The sequence below is a fragment of the Mastigoproctus giganteus genome, chromosome 9, assembly GCF_048544385.1.
Source record: "Mastigoproctus giganteus isolate SK-2022 chromosome 9, ASM4854438v1, whole genome shotgun sequence".
NCBI lineage: Eukaryota > Metazoa > Arthropoda > Arachnida > Uropygi > Thelyphonidae > Mastigoproctus > Mastigoproctus giganteus.
Window position 1 is genome coordinate 128,136,053 of NC_143583.1, and position 26,847 is coordinate 128,162,899.

The 26,847-nt window shown below is 36.0% G+C and overlaps 1 protein-coding gene across 1 annotated transcript in view; it reads right to left on the reverse strand.

Moving 5' to 3' along the window:
• Window positions 1-4,228: 4,228 nt before the first annotated feature.
• The window catches only part of LOC150080719 (NEDD4-binding protein 2-like), an 88,865-nt gene continuing 66,246 nt past the window's right edge, over window positions 4,229-26,847 (reverse strand). Inside the window, exons 7-10 of the mRNA XM_090382029.1 lie at window positions 24,090-24,290; window positions 18,403-18,470; window positions 15,418-15,642; window positions 4,229-4,491 (exon numbers count right to left, since the gene is read on the reverse strand). Coding sequence (XP_090238155.1) covers window positions 4,446-4,491; window positions 15,418-15,642; window positions 18,403-18,470; window positions 24,090-24,290 — 540 coding nt within the window. The 3' untranslated portion in view covers window positions 4,229-4,445. The remainder of the gene's footprint in view (window positions 4,492-15,417; window positions 15,643-18,402; window positions 18,471-24,089; window positions 24,291-26,847) is intronic.

Genomic DNA, 26,847 nt, shown 5'->3' on the forward strand with positions numbered 1-26,847 from the left:
GCTGGTTAACTGCCCTACCCATCCTACTGCCGATTACCTAATAAGCTGAGATGGTAAATTTGAGTGAGCTACTTAATGAAAAACATATCAAAGATACAGCCTCTAGATCAAGGGATTATATTAACATTTAAAATGAACTTCCACAAGACCCTGCCCTGATACAGCAAATAATCACTAGTGAGGATTCTGTTACCCCTTATTTTTAAAGAAGCTGAACTTAAAGGAAGTTTTTTACATTGGTGGCAAAGCCTGGGAAACCGTGACAAAAAGGTGTCATTTCAAAATGTCAGAGAAACATATTGGGTGCAAGTCTGATCCTGGATAATTCCCAAGTAGCCAGTGACGGTGATGAAGAGAATGACTTTGAAGGCTTTATAGGCAAATGTCACTTCTGCTGACCAGTTTTTGGAAAGGTACACAAATGAAGGCCTGACAGAAGATGACATGGCTAATGTTGGGCGTGTACTGGCACAGTTCGTTGATAGAGAAGGAAGGGCCACAATAGAATGTTGAGTAGATGGGGACAACAACTGTCCTACATATGAGCACATGACTGACTTGGGAATAATCAAAAACGTTACTGGCAAAAGTCATGATCCAGGTTCAACCAAAGACAATAAAGACGAGGAGCCAGAGCTGCCACCTAAGATTGTGGAGGCACTCACTGGTTTGCAAAATGGACTTAAATTTCTTGAAATAGAAAAAGTAGATTCCCTTTCAATTTTACAGTTAAAATGCCTTATGGAAATTGTCAAAAAGAAACAGAATGAAACAGCCAATCCTTGAGTTTTTTTAAAAAATGAAAGACTTGAAAGTAATGACTAAAATGTGCAAGAGTTTGTTCACTCATGTTTACTTGGTAGTTGAAAGAACATGGGGCACTGTTTTCCTTTTTCTCCCGAATTTTTGACCGTTTGTTAATTTCAAAACACGAATGTAACAGTCAAAAACCACCTGGAAAAGCAGTTTTTGCGAGTTGAATTGTTTTTGTGATAAAAGGTGTGTATTTATCATGTTTACGTATATTTAACAACATGAATCTACATTTTTAAAAAAAAAGTATTTTTTTAAATACTTTATTTTTTAAAGTATTTTAAAAAAAATACAATGCATCAATAAAAGATTTGCATTGTTTCAATCTTTTATTGATGCAACGAGGCATCAATAAAAGACTGAAACAATGCAATTGCATATTATTTCCATTGTTATTCCTTCGGTGATTTTTCTTAGTGTAGCATTACAATTATCATGCAAAAAACGAGATGCGCAAAATTGATAGTATGTATGAAGTTTGAATGCCGAAAAATGCCCAGAATTTTCTAACATGATCCCGCTTATATCGCGATGCGAGTCTTTGGCCCCCGAGTATTGTGTTATAATGGATTTCACCTGCACTTGTATGAAGAGAGTTTTTTAGTCGCATGTCACTGAAGTTTTGAAGCAAGTATCAGGTCAGACATACAGACTGAACAGCAATATGCGATTCATTATTATTATCATCAGACAGGGCTTAAATGCATCAGAAACAGTTAAAGAGATGAATGAAGCGCATGGAACGAGTGTCTTGGTAGGATGGCTAATTTCCGGTGTGAAGTGGTTTCTCCATCAAGACAATGCCAAATCCCATGCAGCTAATATTATGCAGGAAGTAATCACTGTTATAGGTGCCAAGGTTCTGACACAACCCGCCTTATTCACTGGACTGATCCCTGTGTGTTTCTTCCTGTTTCCATGTCTGAAAAAAGCTCTGAAACACAAACATTTTGCATCCGACACAATGATGGTCGCAGGGCCACAACAGACGCACTTCAGTCTTTCGAAAAATGGCTTGCAAGAAGCATTGAATGCGTGGGTACGACGGTGGCGAATGTGTGTAAAGCTGTGAGGAGAAATCCACAGAAGATTCAGATGACAATTAAGATAAGATCTTGAACCAGTCCGCAAATATACATATTTCTATTTACTCTTTTATGAAATAAATAATAATTAAAAGTAAAATGCTTGAATGGAAAGAAGGAAAAGTGTCCCAGATCAGATTAATGCCATCAAATTACTGATTAAACATTACATCAGTCTGTAAAATAATTACAACAGTATGTAAGATAATAATTATCAATAATTTGCCTCATCATCATTATTTTACTTTTATTTTATTAATTATTTGTTTATTTATAGGGCATAACACATTAAACCAACTCAGGCTATCTTAGCCTTTATTGGTTCTTTTGGCCTTATGGCTCACTAGGAATGCTTTCATTCTGAACACTTTTATTCTGAATCCTTATGCTAAATTCTTATCTTACATATGCTCTATTGATCTAAAAGGCTCATTTGGAATGCAATGTACAATTTTATTGTACAGTTTTATACTTTATACACTATTATTCAATATCCTCATCTTACATACTGTTGTAATTATATTAAAACATATAAAGGTCAAAAACAGCATAAATAATAATACTCTGCAGGTCTTTTGGCTGATTTTGACTGCCATAAGAAAAAAAAAATTGAATAAAAGTGACATTAAGTCTTTCTAAGAGATTCTGACCTCTAAACATTGTGATGCAATTGCTATGAGTTCCTGAAACTGCACTATAAATGAATGCTTAAAAGTACTATAATAGATGTATAATGCTACATATTATTAATGTGGTGCCACAACCCTAATGGTTACTTCCATCTTATCCCAAGGTGACCAGATACCCAGTTAAAGCACTTTCCTGGCACCTCCGTAGCCAGGTGGGCAGGAGCAGCAGCAGCAGCAGTGAGAAGCACACGCTTCTTGATTAGACCGGGGTTTGAGCCCATGATCCATCAAATACGGAGGATGTGGAAAGGTCAGGGAATGACCACCGCATATCCCCGGAGCAATATGGCCTTAGTTGCTATGCTCCTAAAAACCAAATAACAACAAAGCACTTTCCATCTTTTAAATCCACTGCCAAACATAGCACAAATGAGTTCCTGGCAACTCTAAAATGAGATGGCACTAAACACAGAAACAGCTGTCAGAGTGGGAGCACAATATTACAATACAGATAATAGTATATGCCTCTTATAAAAATGTTTATTTCTAGTATAATATCAAGACAACTCATGATGAATGTATCACAGCATGAGAGATAAAAATGTCTTTTTACATGTTTCAATGAAAAAATCTTTGAGCAGCAGACCATATATAGGCAAGCAAGAAAATGCTCCATAACGTGTTAGCATTAATACTAATAGTTGAAAAGTAAACAGAGTTATAAAGCTTTGCTCCTATTAAAAACACAAAAACAGTAATTAAGAATTCCAAAACATGTCATCACATAAGAAGAGCAAAGCTCTCTCATTATGACAATCTTTTAGAGGTTATAATGTTATCTCCACAAGCTGCCTTGCATTTTCTGGCAGAATTATTTCATCTTGTAACACCATATTACAAATAAACAGCAATTATACCTTGATAACAGGAAATGATTATTTGTACTATAACACAAAAGAAAGTTTGTGATAATAGCATTACAACCTCAGAGCTCATAATATATGGACTTTACCTTTCCATACCCTGACTATTAAAAAAAGAAAAGAAAAAGAAAAGTGCAAAACTATCCAAGTAAATTCTGCTTTAAAAAATAAATAAAAAGCCCCAAACTTAAATGTGGTGAATATCAACAATCATCAAGATCATAGTCCTTTAAAAGAATATTCACAGTGTTTTCCATTAAATATATTTTAAAAATGCAAAATTACAATTAAAAACTACAAAGTTTTAAAATGGTAGAACTACGTTATTTTACATTCCATTTTAAAATATATACAAAATTAAACACTAATTTGCTGAACATATACATTATAGTGTGTAAAAAAATTTACACTATATTTGTATTTTCTGAAAAAGTGACATCAAATTTCCTTGACAAAACAAAAAAATTATTCAAGCCTGCCTCCAATAAGAAGCTTAATTGATTTCTAGATTGATAAGAAATCTATATTCAGTGAAATCTCTTAGTGGCTCTCAATGTGTTTGTGTGTATATATATATATATACACACACTAATGCTAATAACTGATAAAAGAGTGCAGATTAATATCAAAAAATGTCAACAATTATTACAAAATAGGTTTCTTCAAAAAATGTACAGTGGTAACAATACTAACTTTCAAAATTCACAGATCAAATGGCGAATTATATATATATATTGTACAGAATTCAATACTTTGGTCAACAGACTACAGTGCAATCAGCATTTTTAGCAAATAAAGATAATCCTACTTGTGTGCCTTATTAAATCCCACCTGCTGTTTCACAGCACTCAACATAAGCAGGCACTTGATAATTACCATGTAAGAAAAATCTTAAAACATTCCAGCAAGGGATTCTTCAAACCTGAAAAACAAAAACAGCATTAAACCCACCTGCAGTTTCATAGCATTCAACATAAGCAGGCACTCGACAATTATCATGTAAGAAAAATCTTAAATACTCCAGCAGGGGATTCTTCAAACCTGAAAAACAAAAACAGCATTTTATTTATTATGTCTCAATCACTGCCACTAATTAATTTTTATAGTCTATCTCATCAACCTAAATAGTGAATAATCTTTATATATAACTAATGATCAAAGTATTCAAACACCCACCTTTATGTATGTATATCACATACATCTCATGGATATGGCACAGCAGCAGCACATTAGAAACTAGATTGTGGATTATGTACTCCAGTTTCAACATGGTACGATGAGTGCCACATCGATAACAATGGGATGAAATTCAAACCATTATAATTATTACAAAAGCATCTCATCAGTAGACAAGGAGTTGTGGAAGACTGCGAGTTTGCCACACAAGGTGATGTAGGTTTCAACTATCTGAAAGAACTGTGAAGGTAACATATAAAGAGTGAAGTGATTTGAAAGCTTTAGCTGCTGTACCATAATACAAAAAGCAAGTTTGTGATAATAGCACTGTAACCTCAGAGCTCATAATATAGATTTTGGACATATCTAAGACTCCAGCTGGGAGTGTTTGAAATGGACTCTTGATAGTACATTCTAAAATTTAAAAGAGGATTACGGGTTCTTTGAGAGCCCATTATAAAGAGATCACAGAGATCTGCAACAAAATACAACATTCTTAACAAGTTTTTTTTTTTTTTCTTTAAGAACATTGCAACTGCATTTTATTCCCCTGCAAAATCTTGTAAGACCCCTTTCCAGAGAATCTTCAAGAGGATACCACATTTCTCTAATCATCCTCCCATATCACTGCCACCATTGTTAGCTTTTCAATGTCATCATCATCGGGAAGTTGTTTTATTTTTCATTTATTCTTCATAAAAAAAACATACTTTCATATTTATTTTTATTATAAGAATGGTTATTACATATACTACATGTCAATGCTTATTGTTCACTAATGTTTGCCTTGATTTCTGTAAGGATGGTCTGTTTAGCCTCTCTTTTTCACAAGATTCTGGCCTTAATATTTTCAGTGATTTCCAGAACACCCACACACTGCAATATAATATTTATATTACAGTGTGTGAGTGTGTAACTATAATACATTTGCTTTTGTTGGACTGCTTCTGCTTATCTACATGGCTTCGGCACACTATAATATAAATATTACAAACATATATTTAAAGAATGAATTTCCCTTCCGAGACTTATTCGAATGTAAAGCCATGAGGTCTTGGTAAATGAAAGGACATAGCATTTTGATAACCCTAACACTGTCAGTGGAACTATACTTTGAAACTTCACTCTGTAAAATCTCACAAACGTCAAAAGAGGAAAACTTTAATATATATATATATTCACACCACAATGCACCCCTCTATTGAAAACTTAAATACAGTTATTGAAACACCTCATAAGAATGAAGTACATGATAAAAACCTAATAAATAAATTAATTAAATAAAGTAAAAATAAAATAAATTAATCTACAATCAGAGATCTCATACCTGGATACTACATGAAAACCATCCTGGATGTAAAAATTAAAGCTGAAAATAATCCTTAAACTGAAACAGAAATAAAACATAATTTTACCCGTGATTAAATAAAACATAAGACAGCACAGGTCTCAAAGAAAAACACTGGTGCTATTTTGCCTAAAGCTAAATAAATCCTCAAATTTATATTTTCCAAAACATAATTCAACAACCAAATCCGAAACAATTTTTTAATTTTGAAAATATTTTAGAGCTCAAAATTACTAACAATCACTATCTGTAAAAGAAAACTTTTCTGTACTCTCAACTGTGAACAGACAAAATGTGTAAAAATTTCCAAAAGTAGCACTAACAATATATTTGATGAACCTGGCAAGACAATCTAATCCCATCATATAGCTTACTTGGGGGACACTTAATAGGCATAAATTAAAATTAAATGCTGAATATGGAAATTAATGAAATATGATTATAACCAAAGTTAGAAGTTTAAACAGAAAAGAAGTAAAACTAGATGAAATGAGATTGATATAATATGAGCAAAAACTGCCAACTTTTGACTTTCAGAAGTTGTAGTTCAGGTAATTGTAATTGAAGGAAACAATCAAAATGGGAAAACGTGAAGACAAATTTTTCAGAAAAAAGCAGGATTTTTTTTTTTTTTTTTTTAAGTCCACACTGTTCTAGAAATTAAATTTCACTGATATTTTTTACATTTTTATATTTTATTTTTATACACATTTTACATAAAAATACAGCCATAGGACTGTTTACCAGTACAGTATGGTTTCCAACATTAGCTTACCTTGGATTTTTCTGCCTATTTCTTTATGGAATTTTCTCTAAGACATCAACTGATTTTGACTGCTTCAAGAAAGATATTGTTGAAAACTTTGCCCTCTTCAGAACTGTCAAGACAAAGTTTTGCTCACAACAAAAGACTGCTGTCTAGACTTCATCCACAAAAATTCTAATTTTGAAAACAATGCAGTGCCAACTGATGAAATTTATACTACCTCAGCATTTATAAGGACATCATTTATCAATAGGAACCTGTGCACCATACAGTACTTCCTCAATGAGCAAAAGGAGAGAATTTTCTCCTGTTTTAGATTTTCCACAACTTTGGCAGAAGAAATGTTATGACTAAATTAGAATCATTCTTCTGGTTTAGTCTACTATACATCAACTTCCAAAGTGGAAGTGGAAGATTTAAAATACTCTTGGTATAATAAATTTGAACATCTAGGAGTAATAACTTCAGTACACAGATATGAGATACACAGGACTGAAGAGCTATGTTCGGATCCTTAACAGCGGAATAACATTTAAAAGAAACAAGCAACTGCTTTATTCAAGTCACAAGAGAAGAACATGAACAGACTTTCTGCACGAGTGAGGACAACATGCCTAGAATTATTCGGCTTTCTTTGCCTGTTTAGGATTGCTATCACTAAAAGTTTGCAAATCAGTTCTTTTTCTCGAGCTCATTAATTTGTCTTCTTTCAAAGCTTTTGGATTGTGCACTGGATCTGAAGACGAGTCCCTAGTGTCACTTTTAGTTGTCAATTTGGTAACTCTGAAATGTGTTCATATAGCTTTTATCATTACTTCTAACCTCTTCCCTAAAGAGGCTTGCTTGTTAAAGGTTGCCACTGTTCTACCAATCTAGTTAACACATTTAACCAAAGATACACACTTGCTTAAATATTTTGTGCTTCAGTGGTACGCATCAGTTGAAACTGTTTAAACCTGTCTTTCCTTTTAGCATTTCTTACTGAATAGAGTAGAGCATCAGTTATCCGGAATAACTGATGTCAGACCTCTTCCGGATAGACAAATTTTCGGGATAATTTTTCCAGTAAGATTAAATAAATTAAATTTAAATAAAGTTAATCTTACCGGAAATTTAATCTTACAATTAATCTCACCTTATTAGCATTAGCAGAGGCATATGATGCAAGAAAGCAAGCTTATGCAGCATCAGCCAAAAAAAAAAAAAAAAAAATCCTTCCACTTTAACCCTCCGTTCTTTCGAAATACCTGTCCAGCTGAGCCTTAATTTATTTAGGCTATCGACTTCCACAACAAGGGATGGAAGTCTGTTCCACCAACCAACTACCCGCTGGCCAAAGGCAAATTTCTGCACATCTATCCTACATCTGTCTTTCCTCAATTTGAATTTATGCCCTCTCAGGTGATTATTCTGAGCAAAAGGCAGTATCCCATCAGCATTGAGCATGCTCAAACCATTCAAGGCTTTGTACACCTCTATCAGATCGCCTAGTCTCCAGACACTGTAATTTGAAAAACTTAAGCCTTTCTTCGTAAGAGCAACCCTTCGTTCCGTTCACTAACCTTGTTGCCCTTCTCTGTACTCATTCCAGCAGCTCTACATCCTTCTTGAAATGAGGCCTCCAGACCTGTATACAGTACTCAAGGTGTGGCCTGACCATTGCCTTATACAAGGGAATAATCACCTCCCTATCCCTGTTAGAAAAATTCCTGTATATCATTGATAAGACACCATGAGCTACTCTTGCAGCCTGTCTGCACTGCTCAGAGAACTTCATATCCACCTGCACAATTACCCCCAGGTCCTTTTCATTCTCTACCACTCTCAGTGTAGTACCACAGAGTTCATATGTTGCTCTGGGGTTGCTGTTTTCCATATGTAGTACTTTACATTTGTCAATGTTAAACTTCATTTGCCACCTCTGAGCTCATCTGCTCAACCTTTCCAGATCCTGTTGCAGCAGCATAGCATCAGTAGCGTCCTTAACAACCCTGCCAACCTTTGTATTGTCTGCAAACTTGGACATTAAGCTTGATATACCATCATCAATATTATTTATAAATACAGAAAACAACAATGGACCCAACACTGAAGCCTGAGGGACTCCACTAATAACACTAGTCCACGATGAGCAGTGTCCATTAATTACCACTCTCTGTCTTCTGCCACTCAACCATCCCTTTATCCATAGCAACAATTTGCCACCAATGCCACACTGTTCCAATTTGTGCAGCAGTCTTCCATGTGCAACAGTATCAAAAGCCTTTCTAAGATCCAAATATATAATATCAAAGTTATTCCCTGCATCCAATTCTTTTGTGACTACATCATAGTATCCAATCAAATTGGTCAGGCAAGACCTTCCCTTAACAAAACCATGCTGTGTCTGAGCTATAACTGAATTCTTGTCAAGATGATCCTGCAGTGCTTCTTTAACCAGTGCTTCCATTAATTTTCCTGGAACAGAAGTTAAACTCACAGGTCTATAATTACTTGTGTCAGCCTTTGATCCTCCTTTGTGAATCGGAGTTACATTTGCACATCTCCAGTCTGTGGGTACCTCCCCTGAATCCAAGGAAGCTCTCATGATTATGGCTAACGGATTGCTTACTTCCTTTGCTGGCTCCTTTAATATAACTGGATAGATCCCATCCACCCCAGGTGCCTTTCTTGTATTTATATTCAACAATTTCTCCTCCCCTTTACTCTCAATTATTACAAGATCATCTAGCTCGCTGCAAGTGTTTACTTCATCTATGGCATTCCCCTTCCTGAATAACTCCTCATGTGTGAATGTAGATGCAAAATATTGATTTAGTTTGTTAGCTACCTGAGCAGGATCATGAACAGTTGAAACATCGATATCAAGTGGACCAATCTGATTCATCCCCTTCCTTCTAGAGTTTACATAAGTAAAGAACTCCTTGCTGTTTTTCTTTGCATCCCTTGCCAAAGATTTCTCATAATCTGCTTTCGCCTGCCTAACCTCCTTTGTAACTTGGTTACAGATCAACTTATATCTATCATAGGCTTTTGTGTCACATATTAATTTATATGTATCCCATGCATTTTTCTTCTCTGCCATATGTCTCATTAGTTCATCTGACATCCATTTAGGCCTGAACCACCTTGAACAATATTTCTTAGTTGGTATGTAAAGCCTAGTAGCTTCCAAGATAAGTTCTTTGAATGCTTCCCATTTTGAGTTTGCTGTTGGTAACGTCATCAGTTGGTCCCACTGTATAGAATTTAAATACTGACTCAGACCATCGTAGTCGCCTTTACGAAAGCAATAACCCTTCCCTTTACACCTGATGGTAGTTACCTCCTTGAGTAAATCCCACTTCAGCACACTGTGATTACTGCCACCTAGTGGTTCCTGTATCTGCAGATTCTTAATGCATGAAGAAGCACTACTGATAATCAAATCAAGAGTATTGCTCCCTCTATTTGCCTCCCGAACATGATGATTTAGAAAACAATCATCCAATAAATCCACAAAAGCCTTGCTAGTGTGTGAGTGACCAATCCACAAATTCCAGTCAATATCTGGGAAATTAAAATCCCCCATTATAAGACTCTCTGAGTTACTGGCCCACTCTATTTCCCTGTACAGGTTCTTATTATACTCATCAGAGTCATTAGGCCTATAGCACACTCCTACTCTCAATTTTGATCTCCCAATGCTTATGTCACAACAAACTGACTCGACACTGCACTGTCCAGCGATGTCAACTGGTTTCACTTCCTTGGATTTTATGTGTTTTTTAACTAACAGAATAACCCCTCCTCCCTTCCTATCCTGTCTATCCTTTCTGTAGACGTTGTGCTCCCCAAATTCCAGTTCTGCATTACTTATATCTGTGTGACACCACGTCTCTGATATCCCAATAATATCCGCCTTTGATGCTTTGATGCTTTGAGCAATTTATTTACCAAACTCCTAGCATTGGTGTACATGCAAGTATACATGCACCTGTTCTTTTTCTTAGCTACCCTAACACAACCCATGTGTTTACTTGTACCCCAATGACTCCCAGCAGTCTCTGAAATATCCTGCATCTTATTTTCCAAGCTGCTGCTCATTCCAATAGAAGCAGTGCAAGAATCACTTTCACCTCTGCCAGTGGCTACTGTTAATCTATTAGTCCTTGTATCCCCCCAATCTAGCAGTTTTCCAGCCCACCTAACATTTCCTCGATAGCATCAGCAAACATTCTTGCACCCTTTCTATTTAAGTGTATCCCATCCCTGTAGAAGCAGTCTCTCCTGTTAACAAGTACAGACCAGGCTGAAAAAAATTCTACCCCCTGAGCCTTGTACAATCTTTCCAGGGCCGAATTGATAGACGAATTGACATGATTAAATTAAATTTAATCTTACCTTATGATTAAATAAAATAAAATTAATTAAATAAAAAAAATTATAAACCAATCTCAGAAAACAGAAACATACATCCAGGCATTTTTTATACAAAACAGGAAAATTAGAAAGATTTTTAAATGCTCTCGGTTTTTCCGACTTACTGATAACAAGCACGGACAATCTGTGTGCCCCAGTAGCATTTGCACACATAGATTGTAACTTGCCTTGCTCTTTTCTCATCTTAAAACTTGGTGCAGGCATTCCTCTTTTGGTGGCTGGGATTTTTCTCGGTAATGCTTTCCATAATAAGCCCATCTCATCAACATTATAAACATTTTATTTCTCATAATTAAAATCTCATAATTTATTTCTCATAATTGAAAAGTAAGTTTCCTGAAGCAAACTTACTTTTCAAAGGACACCGATGCTGATTCATCTGCAGAAAGTTTCTTGCCTTGAATATATCTAGTTCACATATACCTTGTCTAAGTTTTTCAGCCAACCTGTGCTTGCCTTAAAATCTTCATTACCTATTAATTTTCGAATAAAATCTAATTCTTTTTCACACAACATTGGGCCAGATGCTGGTTCACTTAAACTTCGCTCTGAAGAAAACAAAAAAATAAAGTGAGTGTACTCTCTAAAGTGACATTTTCAGGTTTCAACACTTTTTCCTGCTAGTCCTCCTTCACTATCCATAATCTACACAAATTCTGTTATAGCATTGGAATTTTTCTTGATGTTGTAAATTGTTGAAGTCCCCACATTAAACTTTTTGGAAAGATTTCCTAAATTTTCACCTTTTCTAATTCTAGTAATAATTTTTGTTTTTCGTTGCAATGTTAAACCTACACATTTTCTTTTCGTTCCCAATTTACCATTAAAAATTGAGAAAAATAATAAATCACATAGTTTTGGGCCGATATTTTTCTTACAAATCTGGAGCTAAACTAATCTGAAATTCAATCATGGTTTCCGAGAAAACCCAGTAGTCTCTGTAATATTTTTCTAAAGCACATTTCTGAAGGTCACATAGAATTCTAGAGGTAACAACCATAAAACAATAAAAACAATTTGCAGTTTTTGGTTTATTGGGCTTTTTGTTTGTACAATCTGTTATAAACAGGTAGTAAACTCGATCTTTCACTTATCATAATTAAAATTCGATTTGTAAACGTAACCATAACTGGAGCTTACTGTACTACCGTTAATTAAAAAAAAAAGAAGAAAGATCAGCCTTTCAAATTATTCCAGATAACCAACGTTCTACTGTAATAAAATTTCCACTTATTCATCGACTTTTACCTTTCAGAGGAAGGCATGCAGCATACTTTTCAGCACACAAATTAATAAGATGACAAGGCAGCCTATTACTACCAAGTACTCACTCTCCTCTTTCAATATCCTTGCTACTCTATATTTAGGCCTACCATAACATGCACATTATCAACATTAAGTGCTAGATGGTTTCTTAAAGGAATCCGATGTGCTTTTAAGTTGTTCAATAGATGCCCAATGCTGTACCCTTCCAATACTGGAACGGTACAACATGGAGCACAGGGAAAGCTGCTTTCACTTTGATATATTTTATTTTTTATTATTATTATTATTTTTTTTTTTTATTACAAAAGGCCACAATAGGATATAGCTTGGAATCACTTTGATTATACCAATCTATAGCAATCAAAAATAGCCCATTTCAGAGAAGAGCAATGAGATAGGTGAAGGGAACAAACAGGTGCTCTTACCTAGAAAGGCTTCAGTTCTGCAAATTGCAGTGTCTGGAGACTAGGCATCTATGGAGTGATCTGATTGAGGCATTTAAGGCCCTGAATGGATTGAGTTAGCTGAATGTAAATTATATTCTTCCTCTTGCTGACACTACATACGAGGGAGCATAAATTTAAGTTGAGGAAGGATGGTTGCAGGATAGATATGTGGAAGTTTGCCTTCAGCCAGCGAGTGGTTGATTGTTGGAATAAACTTCCATCTGTTGTTGAAGTGATCGGTTTAAATTCAAGGAAGAACTAGACAAATTCTTGGAGGATAAGGACGGTGAAGAGTGTATGTGTGTGTGTTTTTGGCTGATGCTTTATAATCTTGCTTTCTTAGCATTAGTAGAGGCATATGATACAAGAAAGCAAGCTTATGCAGCATCAGCCAAAAAAAAAAAAACCCTCCCATTTCATCCCTCCATTCGTTCTTGCATCATTTGCCACTACTAACTACAACCCCATGTTTCTATTTTTCAATGTAGACTAATACACTTGATGGTCAATTGAATAATGAAAATAAGCATAATTTTTTTAAAATACTATGTATCGGGCAAACCAAAAGGCACAGATGACATCATAAATCTACAAAGAATGGAAAGAGACTTAGATTGCAGGATGAGCAAGAAGAATAGAAAAATTTTGCTCTTTGTGAATAACTGCACTCCTCATTATCAAATAAACGACCTACGTGCAATTCTTACACAAAGTCAAAGTCCAGAGCATTAGCATTAGTAGAGATGTATGATACAAGAAAGCGAGTACCTATCACCAATTTGACATCAGCTATTCAGCCACTTGATCAAGGTGCAATCCAGTGTTTTAAGAAAAACTATTGTAGAATGCTATTAAACAAAACTGTGCTATGATTTAAAAGCAAACTTCAAAGCTTTCCTAAAATCCAAGTATATGATAACAAAATTATTTTTTGCATCCGGTTCCTTTGTGCCCACATCATAGTATTCAATCAAATTGGTCAGACAAGATTTCCTCTTAACAAACCCATGCTATGCCTGAACTGCAGTCTTGTCTAGATGATCCTGCAGGGCTTCTTTATCCAGTGCCTCCATTAATTTCTCCAGAACAGAAGTTAAACTAACAGGTCTGTAATTACCTGTGTCACTTTTCGATCCCTCTTTGTGAATTGGGGATACATTTGCATATCTCCAGTCCGTGGGGACCTCCCCCAAGTCCAAGGATGCCCTTAATCTGGCTAAGGGCCTGTTTACCTCCTTTAGTATAACTGGATAGATCCCATCCACCCCAGGTGCCTTCCTTATGTTTAACTTCAGCAATTTCTCCTCCACTTTGCTCTTAGTTATTACAAAATCAATTAACTCCCACTTAGAGTTTGGTAAGCTTCTGGCCTCCACTTCCCTACAGAATTCCTCATGTGTGAATGTAGATGCAAAATACTCATTCAGTTTGTCAGCTACCTGAGCAGAATCATCAATATCGAGCAGACCAATCTGATTCATCCCCTTCCATCTAGAGTTTACATAAGTAAATAAGTCTTTACTGTTTTCCTTTGCATTCTTTGCCAAAGATTTCTTGCAATCTGCCTTTGCTTTCCTAACTTCCTTTGTGACTTGATTAAAGACCAGCTTATATCTAACATAGGCATCTGTGTCTCCTGATAATTCATGAGTCCCATGCATTTTTCTTCTCTGCCACTAGTCTCATTAGTTCGTCTGACACCCATTTAGGCCTAAACCTTGAACAGTATTTCTCAGTTAGTATGAAAAGCCTAGTAGCTTCCAAGATAAGTTCTTTGAATGCTTCCCATTTAGAATTTGCTGTTGGTAACATCATCAGTTTGTCCCACTGTATAGAATTTAAAAACTGTCTGAGACCACTATAGTCACCTTTACAAAAGCAAAAACCCTTCCCTTTACCCCTGATGGTAGTTACATCTTTGATTAAATCCCACATCAGTGCAATAATTGTAACCTTACTGCATTCTACAATCAATGCAAAATTTACAATCATGATTTTCTTATTTAATACTGTAGTACATATTATAAATAAGATTATACTACATTGTATTAGTAACATTACATTAAATGTTCAGGCTTTTACTTGTTTTTTTGCTGATTTTACGAACAATCGATATAACAACAGTTTTTCTCATTACCCTCGGGGGAGGAGATCGTTATATAGAGCTCTGACAGTATTTCAAACTGACTAAGGGGATGGGCAACAAATTGTGACTGTTACATTCTTTTAAGTTTAACCCTTCTAGTTTTTTGTTTAAGAATACTTAAAAATAAACATACATAGCACAAGGTTTAATAATACCTTCAGGAAGACACCAAACTTAAAGTTGCTGCAGATATCAAAAATTCAGATAAGCAAAGCAGATGTTTAGGGTAAGAATTGATCATTATTGAAATCTCACCATGAGGTTCCCCTTAACAAATCACATTCATTATTTGACAAGAATTTTTGGGTAATCTCTAAAAGAGATTGACTTCTTAACTACCCCACATAATTACAAATAAGTAACAAATTAGAAACAGGAAATCTGAGAAGTTGCTTACCGATACACTTCTTTAGTTAGATAGTCCAACACAGCTGGTCTTAACCTACCAATCCTTGCTGTGCTATGGTTACCTCGCCCAGTAATTACAGTTAATACCAATTTTCTTTGTGAACATGTTTTTAATTCGTCCTTCTTAATATGTAAGAAATGTTCCAAGACTTCCAGAGCTTCGTGCACATAGAGACCATGCAAATCTAAGAGTGTTGGATCATTAGCAGAGTTCCTAAATAAAAGTCAGAAAACTATTTTAAACATTTAAAAATGTATAATTACAAGTACATCACAGATTTTCCTGGAATCCTTCTAGGAAAGTTGGTTAACAGACTGCAAGCAATATTTAAAACATAAGATGACTAGCACTTACATTAATTTTACATAAATTGTTTCTTTCTTTTTTTTTTTTAAGTTTCCTTTTAATGTTTAGTGGTTACATTATTTAATAATCTGTATACTCTGAATATCATAATTTTGACTAGGGTACAGTTTAACTTCATTTAATAACTGCAGTTAAACTTTACTGTAGCTATAAAATGTCATGCACTGCTGTCAAATTCATCAGGTCCATTTGAAAAGCTCTGAAAAATCATGTGTATATAGCATGTTCCATTGTTAAGTTGTTTCATCCTGAATAATTTAACTTCATTGAAGAGCCAAAATACATTTTTATTCGCACTGGAATCAACACCGGCAACTGAAAGAAGTTCAGATAAGGTCAAATCACCATTAATGATAGCTAATGAAATGTTCTTTTAAGTCCTCAGCTGTTGTATAATCCATATAAAAATTCTCCAGGTGACAAAACTACACCTTTTTATGTTTAGAGATGACCAGCATCTTATCATAGTTTGTGGCCCTGTGTTTAATAGCACTTTTAGTTGTTTCATCCTACTGTAATACATTATGTGAGAATCGGGCTACTCTAAAACCTCTTACGGGAACTACTGTGACAATATGTTACTTTCATAGGATTAACTGAAAATCCTCCTGGGACTGCTCCGTATAGAAAACAGTCTAGTATTTAAATTTACATTACACAGCATTGCATCCCTCCCTAGTGTGTGAGAAAAAAGATGAATGAGTGGGGATGCCTACTCTATCATCCCCATCCTTCTACCTGTTTCCCTCCCCAGTCTTCAGTCTTCCTCCCCACTCTAACTAATCCGACCGAGTGTGTCCCTAACAATGCTGCCAAATTCTAATCAGTGTCTAAATTCAACTGCTTTCACATAAACTTCTTTCGACCTTTCCAAATTCTAGTGTTCACCCCTTTTATATATATGTATACACACACGCACAGGATCATCGAAAAAGGCATCCGTGATTTCCCTTTTAATTATCTTTGGAAATATTTGATCGATTGCTGTGATCGTAGCAAACAGTGTGGTAACTCACTAAGTTTTATTTGACACCTCAACAATGACCTTGGCTGTGCCATGAGTGTGCACAGAATGACTACTACGTGCACTGCCTCAGTCAGTATCAGTAAGATGGCCATGCAATAGAAATTGCGTGTTTGTTGTGGTATGCTGAATTTCAATACTGACGTATGTCAGTATTGACATTGCACTGTTATAACAGATTTAAATTCAGCGTACCACAACACACACTGCACTTTCTAGTGCACAGCCATCTTACTGACACTGACTGAGATGATGCAAGTAGGAGTCTGCACACACTCATGGAGCAGCCAAGGTCATTGTTGAGGTGTCAAATAAAACTTAGTGAGTTACCACACTGTTTGCTGCTATGATCACAGCAATCGATCAAATATTTCTGAAGATAATTAAAAGGGGAATCATGGACACCTTTTTCGATGACCCTGTATATATACAGGCCTTGTCACTGAAATTCTCAGAAATTAGGTGGCAGGGCCTAGCACCCTCTTACTTAAATAATCTACTGGGTGCTTGACCTGCCTCCTCATGGCTAAGCATGGGAAATGGTGGGTCCCAATGGCTAAATTGTCAGAGAAACAAACAATAGAACATAACACTACACAACAAAACCCTCTCCACACACTTTTTAAATCTCTGGCCTCCACAGAGTTCTGTGTCACGCGTACAAAGAATATAACGCGGAGATGGGGAACCCCTGGTGCCGTCAGACAACTAACACACTTTACATTGTAGAAAACGTTCCCAATCCCAATACTTTTAGTTTTTTGAAAGACACATTCAAAGCATGGCTTTCATTGCCCAAATAAATTCAGCCGTGTGAGTTGAGGTGCATCCTGAATGATGCAGATGTGCACAGTCCTGCTGCAACTGCTATAAAATTACCCAGAATGCTTTGCATCTTACTTTACAAATAAATTAATTTATAATTATTAATAAATTAATAATTCATTAATAGAGGGCAGTAGTCATTTTTACTGTTTAGTTGCAGCTCCCCAATATTTATCTTATTGATTTCTGTTATACCTACTAATAGTTTCTGATACCAAAATGACCCAGTTCTTCTGCTAATTCCACTTCTTTGTCAATTAAACTACTAACACTAATGGTAGGCATTTTTAGCACTGTTTCCTGGTTCCTTGGCAAGCACAGCTGGCAAGCACAGCAGCAAGGAAGATCCATGGTGTCCTATCAATGATTTATTGAACATTTGCTTTTAGAGATAGGGAGGTCATAATACCTCTGTTTAAGGCAATTGAAAGAACACATTTGCATTACCATGTCCAGGTATGGAGAATGCACCTAAAAAACATTCCTGATAATATGAGTTTCATTCTTCTATCATGGTGAACAATAAGACAAGATTCATAACAGAGGTTTAGATGATATGAAGTAAAAATATATACAGAAAAAAAATAAATTGTTACTCTTTTTTCTTTTCTTTTTTTGCAGACATTTTTTTAAAGAAATGAAACAACCTTTTGAGAAATTTAAAAACATCAGTAAATGCTACTACAAAATACAAATTTGTAATAGTATTTGTTAATATTATGTTTTAATGTCAATGAAATTTTTTTTTTAAATCTCACCTCATTTCGAAGATCTTTTCAGAAGCTCTCCAGTTTGATTCTTTTAGTCTCAATGAATGCAAGTGGCCCTAATAAACATGGAAGTAACAAATGAAAGTTAGAGTGCTTTCTGGAAGTTAGAGTGAATCTGAAACTAGAATCCTTTTAAAAGATAACAGAATGGAAACAATCTCTGAATTAAAAATAATGCAAATACTAAATAAGCTTGGGTCCAGTGTTATTTGGATTCCAATGTATAGTTGAGTGATTTCTATTTAATTGGCTTTTAAATTTCAAAGAATTATTATTCGTATATTTAGATTTTCTAAATTAATTTAGTTTCAGCTGCAATATTTTTACTCTTGTTACCCATCTCTTCCCTCCCTGCTTGATTTGAATTTAGTTTTAATTTCGCCTTTTCGCTCTTGTCTTGCCGTACTGGTGGCATTGCTTTATTTTATTTTTATTTTAATCCTTATTCTAATTTATATGGTTATATTTTAAGCATCATGTAGAGGAATATGCTTTTTGCTGCCTCTGATGTATGCTGTACCTGATGTATGCTTTTTATTATTTTTTGTTATGAAATATTCCGTTTTCCAACTATTTCAACATTATTTAAATATATGTATATATATATATACACATATATATATATAAAAAGTGTTAAAATGGTCAAAAATCAAAAAGCTTTGATGACATTATATATAGAAACCTTCTTCCTGAAGAGAAAGTAACAATTCTGATACCAATGCAACTTTAGAGAAAGAGTACAGAAATTAAATTTAAGAGATATAAAAAGCTGTCCAATTTGATGACTATTAAATACAGAAACTTTCTTCCTAAAGAGTAAGTGACAATCCTGATACGAATGCAACTTTAGAGAAAAATCATAGAAAATTAATTGAAGAAATATAAGAAGAAGATTTACATAGAGAGAAAATTCATAATGCCATAGTGCCCAAGAAATTACAAAGGCAGTTAGAGAAAATAAAAAATAATATTCAGGAATTTTTTTAAAATAAATCCTTATTTGCAATATAAGGATTTATTTTTAAAATAAAATTTTTGTGAAAATTCTTGCCCAGCTTCTTCAGGGTGACACACAGACTTCAAAGATCATCAGAAAAGTGGCAGCTATCTTTTAATGCAACAAAATGTAAGGTCTTACACTTGGGGAATAGCAACCCCAAAAAAAACTTACATGCTTGGTGGGGTTGAACTAAAAACCATAGAAAGAGTCAGATATGACTTTCTCCAAGCAGTGTAGACAGACAGCAAGGAAGATCCATGGTGTCCTATCAATGATTTATTGAACATTTGCTTTTAGAGATAGGGAGGTCACAATACCTCTGTTTAAGGCAATTGAAAGAACACATTTGCATTACCATGTCCAGGTATGGAGAATGCACCTAAAAAAACACAAGCAACATGCTTGGTGAGATTGGAAAAATGGGTTGCAGTGGAAAAATGGGTAAATATGTGGGCTGCAGAGCTTGTAAACTAGACACCTTAGAGGAGATTTGAATGAGGCGAAAGTAAAATGAACGAGGGTGAAATTTTTAGTTATAAATGATTCCAGAAATAGGAGCCATAAATTCAAATTAGGGGTGGAGGTTTAAACTTAATTGCAGAAAGTTTTCTTTTAGCCAGCAAGTAATTATTAGAATAAGTTGCCTCCATGGGTGGTTGGGGCTGACAGCCTGGGGTGAATGAAGAACGTAATTTTTCTTTCACCCACAGGTGTACCTTTCTTCTATAGTCCCCATCCCCTAAACCCAGCAAGGCCTGCGTTGAACAGCTAATCCCTACACTACAACAACCACTAAATGAATATATTCCTGACCAGCAAGGCACCTGAAGCCATAAAAAAATGGGCCAAAAATATTTCAAATAGAGTGGAAAATAATGCAAGGAAGCAAACTTATACAGCATCAGACAGGAGTAAAAATAAAAAAATAAAAAAAACGCATCTATCCATTCTCTCTAATAATTTATCTAAAAAGGTAAAAGGTAAACTGCAGCCATTATCAACCCACTGCAGAATCGAAGCCTCCTCAACAATTCATGATGAGGGAAATGGACCATAATCTGCCACGCTGGTCCAGTGTGGGTTGGCAGATCGACCGTATTTAGCAGTCAGGGGCTTGAACCCCGGTCTACTCAAAGGAGCATGTGCTACTGCACTCCCGCTCCTGACCATTCGGCTACGGAGTTTATCTAATTCTTCTTTAAATTTATTCAAGCTACACTTCACAACACCAAATGGTTGTTTCAAATCAATAGCTCTCTGGCTGAAAGAAAATTTTCATGTGTCTATCCTGCAACCATCCTCTTTCAATTTAAATTTATGCACCTTATGTGTACATCCAAGGAAGAGTAAGGATGCCATCAGCATTTAGCTTATTCATCCATTTAAAGCCTTAAATACTTTCCTGATGTTTCAATTTGCAGAACTAAATATTTTCTTGAAAACAGTACCCTTTTGTGCCCTTGGCTAATCATGCTGCCCTTCTCTGCACTCACTCAAGGCCATAATACCATAGTGCATAGGCCAAAATACCATAGTGCATCACTCCAAAGCATAGCTTTCCATTGGTTCATGGCCCAAGAATGGCAGACCATATACCAAATTAGACAGCATCTGGCATTAGTTGGGATGTTAGTGGCTTGTAAATGGTTGCACGACTGTGGTAACCCATATCATACAGCATCCTGAGCACTGTATTGGTGTTGACATGTGCCTCAATCATCTCACTGAGGGCCCGTGTGTGTGTGTGTGTGTGTGTGTGTGCGCGCGTGTGTGTGTGCGTGTGTGTGTGCGTGTGCGTGTGCGTGTGTGTGTGTGTGTGTGCGCGTGTGTGTGTGTGCGTGTGTGTGTGCGTGTGTGTGTGCGTGTGTGTGTGCGCGCGGCAACAACTTAAAACTTGTGTTCCAAACAGATGATTATTTTCAGGACTCTCCTCTCACATTCTATCAGTTTCAGAACACTTCCATTTGCAGATCACATCACTAATCATTGACCTAGGATCTTCAGTGCTGTTGAAATTTCATGTATAGGCAAACTGCTTATGTGACACCATATTATCATTCTGTACTGGAAGTCTGTTCACTCTGTTGATCACAGCAGCTTGCATTTGTACTACTGTCTCCTCAAAGGCCTACGAGAATATTTATAGTTGTATGTGAGATTTAGTGCTTGAGTAGGATGTAATCAACTATCGACAGAGGAGCATCCATACAGTAATGGTACGGCAGTGTATTTTACCATGCAGGACTTTCTGCTTCTGCATAATAGTGAGATTTAAAAAAATTCAAAGTGGCTATATCTATCTACTAAAATCTGATTTGTTTTCTCCCATCATTATGTAAAATATATAATTGATATAATAATGAAAATATAAGATGTTATGACAAAGGTAGTAATAAAAAAATAAGCTTAAATTTCAGCCATACCCAATTCTGCAATCAGTCCACTTATATTTAACCTTTTACAATTTTAATATTTTATATTTTAGTGTAACTATTTCATATGCACTGTATTTGCAATGCATGTGCAAAGATGCACAAAGGCTTTTGCTGCAATATCCAAAAAATAAAAAGGAAAAAGAAAAATAAATAGATAAATAAACTACCTGCATGTTTCCATTCTCACACAGGTAACTATCCAGCTGACCTTTGAATTTACCAAAGCTGTTAGTCTCAACCACCCATCGAGGTAACTTATTATAGTAATTAACAACTGATTAGCTAAAAGAAAACTTCCTAGAATCCAATCTAAACCTCTTTTCCCATAATTTATGGTCCCAGTTCTGGAATCATTTATAATTGAAAATTTTGCCTTCATTCATTTTACTATGCCCTCTCACAACTCATACATCTCAATCAGGTCTCCCCCCCCCACAAAGTTGAAGCCTACATATTCAAATTCTTTCCTTTTTTTAAATGTCTCCTCGTGCATATCTCACCAAGACAGGCGCCCACTTTTGGATCTTTCAAGAAATCTGATGGGTTTTTTTTGAGGCAGTCTCCATATCCAAATTTGGATACAGATTCCTAGTGTAGCACTGTCTTCTATCACTGCCATCAAGCAGTGGTGGAAGACATACTTCCACTGCCACTGAAAACATTGTGGCATCATAGAGAGTAGAAACACAGACCTGCACAAATGGCAGTTTGTGCAAGGTATGGCCAGAATATGCCTCTGACTTTGGTGGTTCTAGAATCAATATTGACAATGTGGCTGCAGCCATTCAAGAGATCACAATGGCAAGCCAACAAGAAAGGCTAGACTGGAAGGTACAAAGATGAAGATTGAGCTGCTACAATCTCATAATGAAAACTTGTCCAATGAGGACTTAATCCAAACTGGAATAAACACAGAGCACAAGAGGATAAATTGGCATCTTCTCTGGGGTATTTATCACTAAAGCAAATACCCCTTAGAAGATGCCTACGACAAAGTTTTTGCCTCAATTCATCGAAAAAATGGAAGTGGGACTGGATGTAAACTAAAGCTATTAAACAGATAACAGAGCTCTAAATGGCCAGGACAGTAAACAGCAGCAGCTGGAAGGAATTGTATATTAAGAATAAACTGGCTAAACAGTTATCTTTGGAGAAATTTCTAGTGCCAACAGCCAAGGAAGGTACAACAGAAGAAGCAGCTGAAAAAGAGCTAAGGTTCAGTTGAATCTCAAGAAAATATGTGGAAAAACAGCAGCAAATTCATTGCCACAAATACATCTGTTAATTAGGCTGCAATGACCCTGTTCATCTTCTAGCTAGTCAATGAATGATATCACTGGATGATGAGGTAATCATTTCAGCTTCTTCACCTTCATATTTTCATCTCCATTCAGCTCTTCCACTTGGTGCCTCTGTAGCCAGGTGGGCAGGAGCAGCAGTGCGTAGTGCACACTTCTTGATTAGACTGGGGTTCGAGTCCGTGACCACCAAATACGGAGGATGCGGAAAGGTCAGGGAATGACCACCACATATCCCCAGAGCAATATGGTCTTAGTTGTTAATGCTCCTAAAAACCAAATAACAACACAAATAAATAACAGCAGCTCTTCGCTTATCAACTCATTTAAGTTACATTGCTTACCATTTCAAGAACTTTAAAATTTTATTTTTGTCACATGACTGGAATTGTAAACATTTACATCTTAATCACATCCTTAATTCACTCAGATAATTTTTTGAATAATAATTTTAATTTATTGATTAGAGCATCTGTACATGAAGGCTGGTTATTTGTGTTGTATTTGGTTTTTAGGAGCATTAGCAAATAAGCCATATTGCTCCTGGGGATATGCTGGTGGTCATTCATTGACCTTTCCGCATCCTCTGTATTTGGTGGATCGCGGGCTTGAACACCGGTCTAATCAAGAAGCGTGTGCTACGCATTGCTGCTCCTGCCCACCTGGCTACAGAGGCGCCGTACATGAAGCATTGAATGCTAGAATATAATCAGTTATTCTTGTGAAAATATCTAATAAGTTAACACTGTGTTCTTCAGGGATGCAACTCCTACATTAACTGATCATTCCTTACTGATATACTTACTGATTTTATACTGCTGTATACAAATAAATTTATCACATTGCAGCCAACAGATAATAAGCATTAGTCACACATTTTAACTATAATACTATTTTTTTTTTTTTACAAAATTAACGAAAAAAGTTTGAAAAAATTTTTACCTGTTGAGCATAAAAGGATGATACTGATTTCATTCCTGCACGATAAGCATCCTGAGCTTTTTGAAAGCACTCTCTACGAAGCTGATAGTGTGTAGTAGCTTCTGTTCTTAAGTGGCTATAATCTTCGCCACTGTATATAGCAGTACGTTTAACTGGTTCTTCATCAGTACAGGCTATCCAATCTTTCCAATCATCTCCCATCTGAAATTTAAAAAATATATAAAAAATTTTCTAATAACATAACTATTTAACTTTCTCTTTTTATAATATGAAAGACAAAAATGATATTCACCCTATTATTTAAATGTTCATTAAATTTCTTTTCCACTTCTATTTCCATGAAAGGTTATTTTATCCACACAACTTGGGGGGGGGGGGGGTTTCTTATGAAAATCCCAAACACAAGAGGTATTGGAACTTATAGTACTTAGTACCATGCTTGGGTTGGAGATTGGGAAGACAAAAGAAGATATTTGTTGACATTAGACTTGAACTTCTGTAGACTAATTTTCAGGAAAGACATATAAAGGAAGGTTGTTCCAGAAAACGGCAGGTGAATGAATAAATGAGGAAGATGAAAAGTTGGTTCTGTGAGTTTGAAGTTGGACAGTAAAGGATGTTGGATGGTGGCGGCACGTGTTCGGACTGTTTTGAAAGAGAGAGCGGGAATTATAGAAGCCAATTCAGAAGAACAGTGCCCATGGAAGTATCTGTAGAAAAGGCATGCAGCAGAAATAGTACATCTATGAGACAGTGAGTGGAGAGACTGTTAGAGAGGAGTCATTAATTAACCTAAATGTCCTCTTCTGAATGGAATCTAGAAGCCTAAGAGAGGTTTTGGGGGCAACGCCCCAGATATGGGAATAATATTCCATGGTAGGGCAGATTTGCGATTTGTACAGAGTGAACAGCTGTTTGGAAGAAAAGTAACGCCGAGAGCGAAAGAGAAAACCAAGTTTTTTAGATGGAGAAGAAGCAATATTTGTAATGTGCTTGTGCTAAGAGAGATTAGAAGTCAGGGTAATCCCCAAAAGAGATATATCATTTTGCCTAGAAATCAGAGTGTCACCAAAGATAAGCACAGGAGCAGAATCCTTTTTGCAAGATATAAGACAAGACTGAGTTTTAGAAGGATTGAAATCAACTAAGTTGCCAATGCCCAGGTAATTCTCCCCACTGGAGAATTACCTGGACATCGGCATTTAAGGAATTTGTAACGGATATTCAAAAAGCTGTAGCTGATTGAGCAGGGCAAGGTTTTTCAAAATGGAAAGTGGAATGCAATGTGCTATCATCAGCAAAACTATGGATAGGATTTCCAGTCAATGGAAGAAGATCATTAATACACAAGAGGAAAAGAGTGGGGGAAAGAACTGAACCCTGGGGGACATTAGTGAAGAAGTTAGAAGACAGAGTCATCTACCATCACCCTCAGTGAGCGATCAGAGAGAAAACTGGATAACCAATTACAAAAAACAGTTGGAAACCATAAGAGGAAGTTTTTTTTAGAAGACTTTTATGCCAAACACGATCGAAAGCAATTTAAAATGTCAAGAGCAACTGCTTGTGTTTCACCAAACTTTTCCACTGAATTTGTCCATAAATGGGTAACATAAGCCAGAATAACACCAGTGGTGGATCAACACTGACGGAATCCATACTGGCGATCGTTGATCAGATGGAAGGTTTCTAGGTAGTTTAAGAGTTGGTGGTTAATTAATTTCTCCATTAATTTAGAAAGAGTAGAAGTAATTGCAATGGGACGATAACTGGATGTGTAGGACTTGTCACCCTTTTTAGGAACTGGCTGGATATGAGCAAATTTCCAAGCAGAAGGAAAAACACCTTTTCCAAGCAGAAGGAAAAAAAGGAGGCAAAGAACAGGAGTAAGTTCAGGAGCACAGATTTTGAGAACAAGTGGAGAAATACCATCAGGACCTGGAGCTTTCTTAGCATCGAGATTCGTCAAAATCCTTCTGACATCCTTTTGACAGAAGACCACAGGAGGCATGAATGGAGCATGCTGGGAATGGTGGGAGGTGTTTTACCAAGATCATTAATACACGAGTTGGAAGAAAAATGGGATGCTAGAAGGTCAGCTTTATCCTTGGCTGAAGTGTCAACAGAACCATCTGGTTTTGACAGAGGTGGGAGCAGAGATGGGCAAAAGCTGCGGCCAATAGCTTTGGCAAGAGACCAGAATGCTCAGCTACCATTAGGGCAAGAAACAAGTTTTTTACTCTTAGCCTGTTAAAAATCTAGTTTGGACTGATTAATGACTGCTTCACAATTGTTTTGAGCTTTGGTGTAGGCAGAAAATGAAACTGAAGAATTAGAAACAAGGCAATTACGATATACAACATTCTTCTCTTGAACAGCCTTACCACATTTATTGGAAAACCAAGGTTTAGATAAAGGACGAGATTTTAAAGTGGAGTGTGGAATAAAGGATTCCATTCCTGCAAGAATAATTTCACTGACACGATCTGAGCAAACGTTGACATCAGGAGTTTTGAAACAGTAATCCGACCATGGAAAAGAAGAAAAGAAGTCTCACAAGTCATCCCATTTTGCATTCTTGCAATGCCAAACAACACGAGGTTGGGAATAGTTATGAGATAAAGGTTTCATTGGAGAAGAGACAATCACCAAGTTGTGATCTGAAGTGTTTAAAGGACCTCTCACTTCGACCGTGTACTGAGAAGGGTTGTTTGTGAGAAAATGATCAAGCGTATTGGCTGTATGATTAGGATTGTCC